Below are 12,654 nucleotides of genomic sequence, written 5' to 3'. Positions count from 1 at the left end.
TGGGATAGCAGGTATAGTAGGGAGAGATGGTGCCTATAGTAACAGTGGATAATAGTCTCTGAGAAGGGAGTGTGACTGTGGGATAGCAGGTATAGTAGGGAGAGATGGTGTCTATAGTAACAGTGGATAATAGTCTCTGGGAAGGGAGTGTGACTGTGGGATAGCAGGTATAGTAGGGAGAGATGGTGCTATAGTAACAGTGGGATAATAGTCTCTGGAAGGGAGTGTGACTGTGGGATAGCAGGTATAGTAGGGAGAGATGGTGCCTATAGTAACAGTGGATAATAGTCTCTGGAAGGGAGTGTGACTGTGGGATAGCAGGTATAGTAGGGAGAGATGGTGCCTATAGTAACAGTGGGATAATAGTCTCTGGGAAGGAGTGTGACTGTGGGATAGCAGGTATAGTAGGGAGAGATGGTGCTATAGTAACAGTGGATAATAGTCTCTGGGAAGGGAGTGTGACTGTGGGATAGCAGGTATAGTAGGGAGAGATGGTGCCTATAGTAACAGTGGGATAATAGTCTCTGGGAAGGAAGTGTGACTGTGGGATAGCAGGTATAGTAGGGAGAGAGATGGTGTCTATAGTAACAGTGGATAATAGTCTCTGGAAGGGAGTGTGACTGTGGGATAGCAGGTATAGTAGGGAGAGATGGTGCCTATAGTAACAGTGGGATAATAGTCTCTGGGAAGGGAGTGTGACTGTGGGATAGCAGGTATAGTAGGGAGAGATGGTGCCTATAGTAACAGTGGGATAATAGTCTCTGGGAAGGAAGTGTGACTGTGGGATAGCAGGTATAGTAGGGAGAGATGGTGTCTATAGTAACAGTGGATAATAGTCTCTGGGAAGGGAGTGTGACTGTGGGATAGCAGGTATAGTAGGGAGAGATGGTGCCTATAGTAACAGTGGGATAATAGTCTCTGGGAAGGAAGTGTGACTGTGGGATAGCAGGTATAGTAGGGAGAGATGGTGTCTATAGTAACAGTGGATAATAGTCTCTAGGAAGGGAGTGTGACTGTGGGATAGCAGGTATAGTAGGGAGAGATGGTGCCTATAGTAACAGTGGGACAATAGTCTCTGGGAAGGGAGTGTGGCTGTGGGATAGCAGGTATAGTAGGGAGAGATGGTGCCTATAGTAACAGTGGATAATAGTCTCTGAGAAGGGAGTGTGACTGTGGGATAGCAGGTATAGTAGGGAGAGATGGTGTCTATAGTAACAGTGGGATAATAGTCTCTGGGAAGGGAGTGTGACTGTGGGATAGCAGGTATAGTAGGGAGAGATGGTGTCTATAGTAACAGTGGGGATAATAGTCTCTGGGAAGGGAGTGTGACTGTGGGATAGCAGGTATAGTAGGGAGAGATGGTGCCTATAGTAACAGTGGGATAATAGTCTCTGGGAAGGGAGTGTGGCTGTGGGATAGCAGGTATAGTAGGGAGAGATGGTGCCTATAGTAACAGTGGATAATAGTCTCTGAGAAGGGAGTGTGACTGTGGGATAGAAGGTATAGTAGGGAGAGATGGTGTCTATAGTAACAGTGGATAATAGTCTCTGAGAAGGGAGTGTGACTGTGGGATAGCAGGTATAGTAGGGAGAGATGATGCCTATAGTAACAGTGGGATAATAGTCTCTGGGAAGGGAGTGTGACTGTGGGATAGCAGGTATAGTAGGGAGAGATGGTGCCTATAGTAACAGTGGATAATAGTCTCTGGGAAGGGAGTGTGACTGTGGGATAGCAGGTATAGTAGGGAGAGATGGTGCCTATAGTAACAGTGGGATAATAGTCTCTGGGAAGGAAGTGTGACTGTGGGATAGCAGGTATAGTAGGGAGAGATGGTGTCTATAGTAACAGTGGATAATAGTCTCTGGGAAGGGAGTGTGACTGTGGGATAGCAGGTATAGTAGGGAGAGATGGTGCCTATAGTAACAGTGGGATAATAGTCTCTGGGAAGGAAGTGTGACTGTGGGATAGCAGGTATAGTAGAGAAATATAGCTAATAGCCTCTGGTAATATATACAATAATAGCATGAGAAAGTGTCTATAGTGGCAGTGAGAAAAATAGTTCCTAGAAAGAAGAGTAGCAGTGGGACAGCCGTTTAGATGATAACACATATAGCAGTAACACATGGAGCTTTATGATCCTGTTTTAAAGATAAAGCAATGTAGGACTACTGGATCCCTTTTATTTTTCCTGCAAGCTTATAGTTCCAGTCTAGCGCTGTCTCCCCAAAGAATGCAGACTTATCAAGTATAATGTAACTATATGCAATCAAAGGTTTATAGTTTAAGCAGAAATGTCAATTCCCCGGTGCATTTACATCTAGAGATGACAGGTCCAAGTAGTTGGGTCAATGAATTGTGAGCTCTTGCACAATTTCATCACACTGTCCTTCCCTAGACTGACTGTGTCTGACCCTGGTTACTCCCACTCAGATGTGTACAGGCAAAACTGACTTGTTAAAATAACTTATATATTGTAGAACAAAATAGAGGGGGACATTATTTTGGGGAGATGCTTTGTCCAAAAGTTTTCCAGTTTCAAACATTAGTGTTTTAGGGTACACTCTCCAGAAAGAGACAGAGAGAGAGAGAGAGAGAGAGAGAGAGAGAGAGAGAGAGAGGGAGAGAGAGAGAGAGAGAGAAGAGAGAGAGAGAGGGAGAGAGAGAGAGAGAGAGAGAGAGAGACAGAGAGGGAGACAGAGAGAGAGAGAGAGAGAGAGGGGGGGGAGGAGAGAGAGAGAGAGAGAGAGAGGGAGAGAGAGAGGGAGAAAGAGAGAGAGAGCGAGAGAGAGAGAGAGAGAGAGAGAGAGGGAGAGAGAGAGGGAGAGAGACAGAGAGGGAGACAGAGAGAGAGAGAGAGAGAGAGAGAGAGAGAGAGAGAGAGAGAGGGGGGGGAGAGAGAGAGAGAGAGAAGGGAGAGAGAGAGAGAGGGAGAAGAGAGAGAGAGAGAGAGAGAAGAGAGAGAAGAGGGAGAGAGAGGAGAGAAGAAGAAGAGAGAGAGAGAGAGAGAGAGAGGGAGGAAAGAGAGAGGAGAGAGAGGAGAGAGAGAGGAGTTTAAGCAAGTAATTATTAAAAATGATTTCCCTTTTCTCTGTAATAATAAAACAGTACCTTGCTCTTGATGGGAAGTAAGCTACTGACATCCATATCGGTGGCAAAGCAATCCTGATGGGTTTATTTAATGCTTAAATCATTTTTATCACCCTTAACCAGATCTTAAAGTGATACTGACAATAAAAATCTACTCTTCAAATTATTAATGTACGATTAAAGTTACCTATAGTTCATGTTGATCATTGTTCACGGATAGGGCTGCTTTTGTAAGTAATTGTTACTTAAAGTTCCTAAACCTGACTTTTTTGCCAACCAGACTGTCCCTTTTCCAGACTGTCCCCCCCAGACAGAGGGATCAGATGGGTAATAAAAAAGCATTGGGTGAATACTTTTATGGCAAAATTATAATTAGCATTTCCTTTCTGGTGTCAATATCTCTTTAAGGAGATGAAAATTATGCAAAGATCTCTTATTCAGAAAACCCCAGGTCCCAAGCATTCCCTATAATACAGGGAACCTTAAGTCTACTAGAAAATCATTTAAACATTAAATAAACCCAATAGGCTGGTTTTGCTTCCAATAGGGATTAATTGTATCTTAGTTGGGAATAAGTACACGGTAATGTTTTATCATTATAGAGAAAAAGGAAATCAATTTTAAAAATTTGCATTATTTGGATACAATGGAGTCTAACCCTAATCTTTCTGTAATTCTGAGCTTTTTGGATAATGGGTTTCTGGATAATGAATTGCATACGTGTACTAATAATAATTTTGTATATCATTTGTCTTTCTATTCACACCCTCTGCTCTTCTCCATAAACATATATCTCTCGATATATTTACAGTCTATTGGTATACTTGAAACCTGCATTACAAACCAGTAAAAATTTACATTAAACCATACTGTACGTCAAATAGCAACTTTAAGGTAAAAAATTCAATTTTTAAGGGGCAATGCAATTGTTGTAAATCAGATACATATTTTCCCTTTTACAGAAGACATACTAACAATGATAAATCAGCTAATGGACTTTACAATACAAGGAATGGATAGAGACACAGTAAGAATTCAGTGGATATTCTGCAAGGTCCCAGCCTCAGCTCGCTCTGTCCTGTACCAAATAGTGTCCCAAGCCTCTTGCCTATAAACACAGTGTTCAGCAGGAATATTAACCCTACTTGCAGCTTTGTAGCGTTTCTATGGCGAAATAAAAAAAGAAGATTGTGTAAGAACTTACCATTTTACACCAAGTTCGATCTTGCTAGTAACAAAGTGCAGAGTCACAGGGTTTAATTATTATCCTTTGCATAAAGTAACTTCCCCTTTGTTCTTGTAGATTATAGAATGTTATCACACAGAGAGCTCATATAACGTCCACCTACACAGAAATCAGGCGCAGGGATATATACGTTCATTTCCCATCAGATTTATAACAAACACTAACATTTCAGCAAGATCCATGGAAGTGCCTAGTCCCAACCACCCACTGACACTGATTCTTCTCTCATTTCTTCTGCTTTTGAAAATGTTTCTTCCTCTAAAAGAGAAATCTCAAAAACTCCAGATCCCCAGCTGTGAACTAATCATCCCAGCATTCTCAGTAACATTCTGATGGAATTCACAGCTACAATATACATTGCATTATACATCTGAGCTCTTAATTCCTTGTCCTTTTTTAATTCAATTTTCCATTTCTTCACAGGAAAGCATTACAACAATAAAAGGAAGTAAACGCTGAAATATCTTTTACAATGTGCACAATAACCCCTTTTTATCACATACAGTAATTAATATTGTATATGTCAATTGCCCTTCCATCCTCTGACCAGTGGCTAGAATAAACACCTTTACATACAGGGTGCACCCCTCATTCATACATACACACTCACACCAGCCCCTCCATACACTCACATCAATTATATATATATCAATATCTATACTAATTATAGATTTTAGTATCACAATAACCTTGGATATTATACGTGTCCATGAAATCATCCGATAGAATCACAACATCATTCGGCAGTGCATTCCACAACCTCACTGTCCTCACTGTTCCTTTAGATTAAAGGGGTGGCCTCTGGTGGGTGATCCTTTTTATGGGAAAAAAGATCCCCTCTAATGTACTTATCAGAAAGGTCTATATAAACCAGTATATCTCAAAGTAATGCTGCTCTGAGTCCTCTGCCAAAAGCAACACTGCATTTCTTTCATTTTATTGTGTACTCATGGGCTTCTGTATCAGACTTCCTGTTTTCATCTTAAAAGTCCTGGGCTTGGGCTTGAGCATGCTCAGTTTGCTCCTCTTCCCCCTCCCTTTTCCCCTCTCCTTCCTCCCCTCCTTACTGTAATCTGAGCCCAGAGCTATGAGTTATCAGGGAGAGACTCAGGCAGGAAGTGATTTCACGCCATGCTAATATGGCAGCTGCTATGCTAAACAAACAAATAGAGATTCTAGAGTTGTTTACTCAGGTATGGTAAAGCATTCTGCAGAATAGATATGTGTCTTAGCTTGTAACTATTGTGGCTAATCTATTGGCAATAAACTGCTTTGAAAGCTTTAACAGTTCTTCTCTTTCTGCATCATTTGAAATCCTGGCAGGGAAGGAGGGACTAAACACTGATGTTACAAATTGTAACAACTTCTCCACAGCTTACAGACAGCATGCAGGAACTACATAACTCACAATGCATTGCACTGTGATGTTCCTTTCCTTATTGAAATCACGTGTACAGGCAATTGTGGGGTTTGGAGGATGCAGGCTGAGGACAGATGGCTAATACAAGGTAACAGTAGTCAGTCATCTCAGCAAAGTAGTCAGACAGATCAGCAGGAGAGCAGGGGGCTAGGTTTAAGAAACTCTCAAAAACCATTAAAAATCATCAAAAGTCTGCATATTTTTTAAATTATGTATAGTGCTTGAAATTGTTTACTTTTCAAAAAGCTTAAGTTATGTTTTTGTGGAGTTTCCCTTTAAGAAATTGAGCCCAAAATTGTACTGCATGTTCCAGGTGAGGCCTTACCAGGGAGCAGGGACCTATAAAGATGCAACATTATGTTTTCATCCCTTGAATTAATGCCCTTTTTATACCTTGTCCGTTGATAGAACATGGTGATCTTCTCAGGGAATGACAACAAAATGTAGGGAACAAAAAGGTGAAGGAGATATTCATGAAATATAGGAGAACCCAGAAAGAAAAGGATATGGGAATGGACATCAAAAAACACTCTGCAGTGAGGGAGAAAGGTTGCTTCTTTCTCCATTCATCAACATGGCACATACAAGCTATATGACTCTCGGTACCACAACAAAGACTTGGACAATTTGTCTGATGTAACTATCAGACACTGACCAGTGTGATCAATACAATAACGATACCATCACTGCATTCATCAGATTGGTCAGCATCTGATAGTTACATTGAAGAACAGGGGTCCCCAAGCTTTTTTACCCATGAGCCACATTCAAATGTAAAAAGAGTTGGGCAGCAACACAAGCATGAAAATAGCTCTGGGGGTTCCACAGAAGGGCTAATTGGTAGTCTCTATGTGGTCTAGAAGCCTACAGGAGGCTCTGTTTGACAGTACAGCTGGTTTTTATACAACCAAAACTTACCTCCAAGCCTGAAATTTAAAAATAAGCACCTGCTTTGAGGCCACTGGGAGCAACATAGTAACATAGTAAGTAAGGTTGAAAAAAGACACATGTCCATCAAGTTCAACCTTTTTTTTTTCTCTATATCTGCCTAACTGCCAGTTGATCCAGAGGAAGGCAAAAAACCCATCTGAAGCCTCTCCAATTTGCCTCAAAGGGGGAAAAAAATCCTTCCAGCTTTCTATAACAAGTCCATACAGAGGTGGTTTAAGTTCTTACATTAGCTAAAACTGTATTTTAAAGATGCTCCAGATGACTGTGTACAACCTCCAGGTAACTTCATAAGAAAATAACCTCACCATACAGGTTAATGCTAAAGCTTTGCATAACTTTTAAACCATGGTAAAATAAATCAAGTTAATGAATAGTGATCTACTGTATATAAAGCGATTTTATAATATGCCAAAAGTACAACACGCAGTTTCATCAAAGGAAAAAAAAAGCATAATTATACACAAAGCAGATAATGGTGGGGCAATTGTAGTGATGGATTGGAATTAATATACTGCATGAGCGAAGGAATGAGACAACTGAACAATGCAAACTGATGGGTTTTTGGAGAGCTCTGTGGTGCTGTGTCTGATATCATGGAATTAAATGAAACATACCATTAAATTGGCATTGGAGCTAAATGAGGAACGATGCATTTTTTGCATGTGATGGTAGTGATAAAATCATTAGATCAAGCAAGATTAGACAACAGTTGCTTGGAAATGGGAGTTGTTTATTTGCTAACAATATAAAGTGTCAAATTCATCCTGTTTTTTTAAAGAAATTGTGTCACTGCCAGACAGCGATATTTATCAAAGGGAGTTAACCTAAGGAAGATGTCTATAGCAAAGATGGTTAATCATACTATTTTACATAATCCAGATAGCGTATATATACCATTGTAGGACAATACATACTCATACATACAACTGTAGGACACTAAATATTCATACATACCACTGTAGGACTATAAATACTCATATATACCACTGTAGGGCTATAAATACTCATACATACCACTGTAGGGCTATAAATACTCATACATACCACTGTAGGGCTATAAATACTCATACATACCACTGTAGGGCTATAAATACTCATACATACCACTGTAGGACTATAAATACTCATATATACCACTGTAGGACAATACATACCACTGTAGGGCTATAAATACTCATACATACCACTGTAGGGCTATAAATACTCATACATACCACTGTAGGACAATACATACCACTGTAGGGCTATAAATACTCAGATGAAGTCGGGACATTTCAGTAAGAAACCCGGGACTGCGGGCTGAGCTGTCAAAATCAGGACTATCCTGCAGAAATCAGGACAGCTGGGAGGTATGCAAGTAGGTGACATGTACTGCCACTGTTCAAGTTCCTACATAAAAAGCATCATAAAAAGCAATTGCCTTTGTTTGACATGATCCGTCCTTCATAAAGCCATGCTGATTACTGCTCATAATGCCATTCTCCAGAACATAATCTTGAATGTGATCCCTTAACAAACCTTCAAATAACTTGCCCATCACAGATGTCAAACTTACAGACCTGTACTCGCCAGCAGGGCAGCCATCAGGGGGGGACAGGGGGGAGAGTTGTAGGGGGCCCCGGGAGTAAGGGGGGCCCTGCCACGCCACACTTACTTGATTAGCCAGGCCCCCATCTTTCTGAGAGCTGCTGACTTCGGAAAGGCATGGACATTTAAGGTGCCCTGGCCACCAATTTTCTTATAATGGGGGGGGGGGGCTGGCCACCAATTTTGGCCACCAATTTTTTTTCTCATAATGGGGGTACCCTGGCCACAAATGTTTTTTTATGGGGGCCCTGACCACCAATATCTTTTTATTTTTTATTAATATGTGGGAACCCTAGCCACCAATATTTTTTTGGATTTTTTTACTGTGTGGTGGGGGGCGGACCTGTGGGGTGGGGAGGGCGGACCTGTAGGTGGGGCTTGCAGTGGGCGCAGCCCAGGGGGCCCAGGAAATTTTGTCGTATGGGGCCCTGTGATTTCTGATGACGGTCCTGCTCGCCAGGTTAAGATTACAATCCCTTTTAAATACTGAAAATACTTCATCTTATCTATAAGTATGAAACTAAACAAAGTTACTTAGGTATTTAAAGGAACAATAACACCAAAAAAATAAAGTGTTTTAAAGTAATTAATTTATTATGTACCATTGCCCTACACTAGTAAAAAAATTGTGTTTTCTTAAGGAACACTACTATAGTTTATTTAAACAACTGCTGTGTAGCCATGGGTACAGCCAGTTAAAGCTGAAAAAGGATAAAAGACTCAGGTTTACACAGTAGGTAACAGATACACTCTGTAGAATACAATGGGATCCTACAGAACTTTTCTGTTTTCTACTGTGTAACCTGTGCCTGTTCTCCTTTTTCAAACTGAATGCCTGCACAAATGACTACACAGCAGCCTGTTTATATCAACTCAGTGCAGTCCAACTGGCGGCCTGCGGCACCCCCATTGTGTTGCCCTCCATTGAAGTTTGAATGCTGTGATTTCTTACCTTTGTGTAAGCTTCAAAAGGTATCAGAATTGAGATCAACTGGCCCCTGCATTGTTCACACCTCAAATTCAAGATGTAACATCCCTTCAATGTTCTCACTTGTAATCCCATATTTTGTTCACACCTATGAGGACTTGCATTGTTCACATTTCAGACTTTCAGTGCCCACACTATTCACCTGTTCATACGGACTGCAGGAGCAGCACTGGCATTGTCTCACTAGTACTGTAAGAACTGTTCATCCAAGAGGAGTCTTGATAGGTTTCCCTGTCTCTTGTCCTGCTCTGCCTGTGTCTGCTCTAACCTACCTGTGTGTGCCATATTCTGCCTGTCCTACACTGCCTGTGTGTGCCAAACTCTGCCTGCCCTATGCTCTCTATGTGTGCCATACTCTGCCTGCCCTTCACTACCTGTGCGTGTCATACTCTGCCTGCTCTACACTACCTGTGTGTGCTATACTCTGCCTGCCCCATGCTCCCTGTGTGTTTCATACTCTGCCTGTGTGAGGTGAACTTGGGAGTTTGTTAGTGTTTGGAAACACTTGTTAGGGGTCCCCATGGGGTTTAATCATGTGCTGTGTTATCCACAGGGGGAGGAGGAGGCATATGGATATAAGGGTATTATTTAATATGACTTCAAGTTTTCACATATGAGTGATAAGCGATATCCCTGCTGTGAGCATAAACCATTTGGTTTTTCGGTGTGCTACCACCGTTAATGTGGATATCGTCTTAAAAGTTCTGGTGGTGATATGGGTCTGGTTTAAAGTGGGTGTGGTTTTAAATAGGGAGTGGTCAATACTGGCTTCCATTATTGGCCCTCCACCAACAAAAATTCCTGCCTTTAGTTGGACAGCACTATAGTAGTCTTTCTGAAGCAAACACATCCCTTTTACCAATGCGGGGCAATAGTACATCATACTTTAAAACACTTTTAATACACTTTTATTTTTTATATGTATCAACTAATGGAGCAAATTGTAACAGTCTGCACCTGAATTACTGAGCTGCCAGACTCAAACACCAGATACAGGAACATTCAACTTTACATTTTTGGAAAAACTAATAATGGAAAGTAATTGAAAAAAGTCTTTATTTCTGGGGAACAATCTGTAAACAACTGAACTGAAAAAAGTTTTGGAAGGTGAACAACCTTAACCTGCGTCAGACACTGACAAATTGTTTAAGCTGAGCCATAAATACATTTACAGAGCTGGTCCTGTAACATGGACTCCTCTATTGTATACAGTACATTGAATAAAATAATGGATTAAGCACATTTCTTTTTCAGAGTGACTTGTATCAAAATATATATATATATATATATATATAATTGGGCCCTCTCACTGGATCGTAATGAAGTAATGAAAGAGCAAGGAGGTGAACCTAACAAAAAAACAGCTGGGAATGATATGTACTATGTCAGCAAATATGGAGAAAACAGTGCACAGGTCAAACAAAGTGTTGTGACGCACTGGAAGCTTCTGATGGCAGATGAGTCCATCTGTAAGAAGTTGCCCAAAAAACCAAAGTTCAGCTTCAGAAGGGGGAGTGACCTTAAGGAGGTACTCAGCCCGTCAGATCCTGTGCAAAAATATCAAGGACCACAAATGCAGCATTTTTTGGTACAGCGCCCAGGGGTGTTTAAATGCTCGGGTTGCATCTTATGTGGGGCGCTGATACAGGGAACACATTTTACTCACCCTCACACAGGCAAGCGTTATGCGGTTAGACAGAGAATGACATGTAACACCACTATGGTAGTTTACATTATTAAATGTCCCTGTGGCCTCGTTTATTGTGGTAAAACCACTAGACAACTGAAGGAAAGGATGGCGATGCACAGGTCTAGCATACGGGCTGCGTTAAACCCAGATAAGAAAGAAGTGGCTAAAAATAAGAAACAGGATATCGCCCAACAGCCGGTGGCAAAACACTGGGCCGAGGCCAAGCACAGTCCGGCATCATTTAGGTGTATGCCGATAGAACAGGTGCCTAGGAGAGTGAGAGGGGGTGACTATAATAACATACTTCTAAAACGAGAGGCCTTTTGGATACACGAGCTGGACTGTGTAACGCCCAAGGGATTAAATGGGCAACAAGTGTTCAGCTGTTTCTTAACTTGAGATAAATCTTTGTCTCGATGTTTTCTAACCTGCTATGAAATCTTTTCCCACCCAGATGGTTATTATGTATTCACAGCAAATGGCAAGTATAAATGTTTATTGATACAGAAAATTGAAACATGAGTAAGAGATACATGACAACGATTTTTTATTTGCAGATGATGTTACAATGTATTTGCTGTCTCTGGAAATGTAGTGAGCAATATTGGAACTTTTAAAGTGATTTTATATGGATTGGACACATGGATTTTTCACTCTTGGCATCGAGGTGACACCTAGTGGTGGTTTTTTATATATATATATATATTTTTTATGTATTTATATATTTATATATTTATGTACTCATATTTCAATGAAGGATGTCTTTCACTCGATTTTAAAAGTTTTCACACTTATGATATAATTGTTTAATTGAATAATTTGATTGGTAATGATGTCATCTTAGGGCGTCTCTTTTGGAGGGTTTGTGGGTATTTAAAGATTTGTAACACACAGCACTGTATCCTTGATAAAGACCCCAAAGAGGGTCGAAACATTGGAGACACTGTGAGTTTTGAATAAATCATTGAACTTTTTTGGAAAACGGAGTGCTGGTCCTTTCTACAATTTTTATATATATATATATATTTCGTCGAGCCACACTATCAATCTACATATACTTACAAAACCTTTTTGGGATTAGTCCTAGCTTAGGAAGCAAGCAGTTCCTCAAGTCTTTCCTGTTTAATGTGAGCAAATGCATTCCTATATTATATTATAATGATGTTGAATTTTCACACTTAAATGAAGTTCACTTGCCTCATACTGCATATTAGATGATATTGGTTTACATTTTCTACGAAATTTGTACATTTACTTGCTGTTCTATAGACTCAGCAACATTTCTAATTTTCTTTCCCAAAAGAGCTATTTTAAACCATGTGCCGTGGCAATGCTTCAGACACTTCTCTTTTTTTCTTCTTGTTGTACTGTTGTGACTTCTCTTTGAGAAATAGCAGATATTTTCTCAGAGGAGGTTTTGCATGTTGCATATTTGTATATTTTGAAAAATATTTTCCGTACCAAAAACAGAGGTACCTCCATGCTCCATGGTTCCTGAGCTCCTAATACATTTTGCATCACTGATCTCCTCTGTGAAATGCGTTGGGAAGGAAGACCTACTACTTGTATTACTGTACTGTATATTGCCTCAATAGATAGGGATGTAGCGAACGTCGGAAAAAAAGTTTGCGAACATATTCGCGAACTTGCGTCAAAAATGCGAACGGTTCGCGAACGTCGCGAAC

At 40.6% G+C, this 12,654-nt stretch overlaps 1 protein-coding gene across 2 annotated transcripts in view; it reads right to left on the bottom strand.

The window, feature by feature from the left end:
* LOC108718404 (FYN-binding protein 1) overlaps positions 1 to 4,621 on the bottom strand; it is an 84,766-nt gene extending 80,145 nt beyond the window's left edge. The window contains exon 1 of one of the 2 annotated variants that reach the window (XM_018266284.2): positions 4,292 to 4,621. In XM_018266284.2, coding sequence (XP_018121773.2) covers positions 4,292 to 4,294 — 3 coding nt within the window. In that variant the 5' untranslated portion in view covers positions 4,295 to 4,621. The remainder of the gene's footprint in view (positions 1 to 4,291) is intronic. The other variant, XM_041569509.1, reaches the window with a different exon arrangement.
* Between the last annotated feature and the right edge of the window lie 8,033 nt (positions 4,622 to 12,654).

This window comes from Xenopus laevis, chromosome 1L (genome assembly GCF_017654675.1).
Source record: "Xenopus laevis strain J_2021 chromosome 1L, Xenopus_laevis_v10.1, whole genome shotgun sequence".
Classification (NCBI taxonomy): domain Eukaryota; kingdom Metazoa; phylum Chordata; class Amphibia; order Anura; family Pipidae; genus Xenopus; species Xenopus laevis.
Note: the sequence above shows the minus strand (reverse complement) of the source record. Positions and strands in the feature narration are given on the sequence as shown.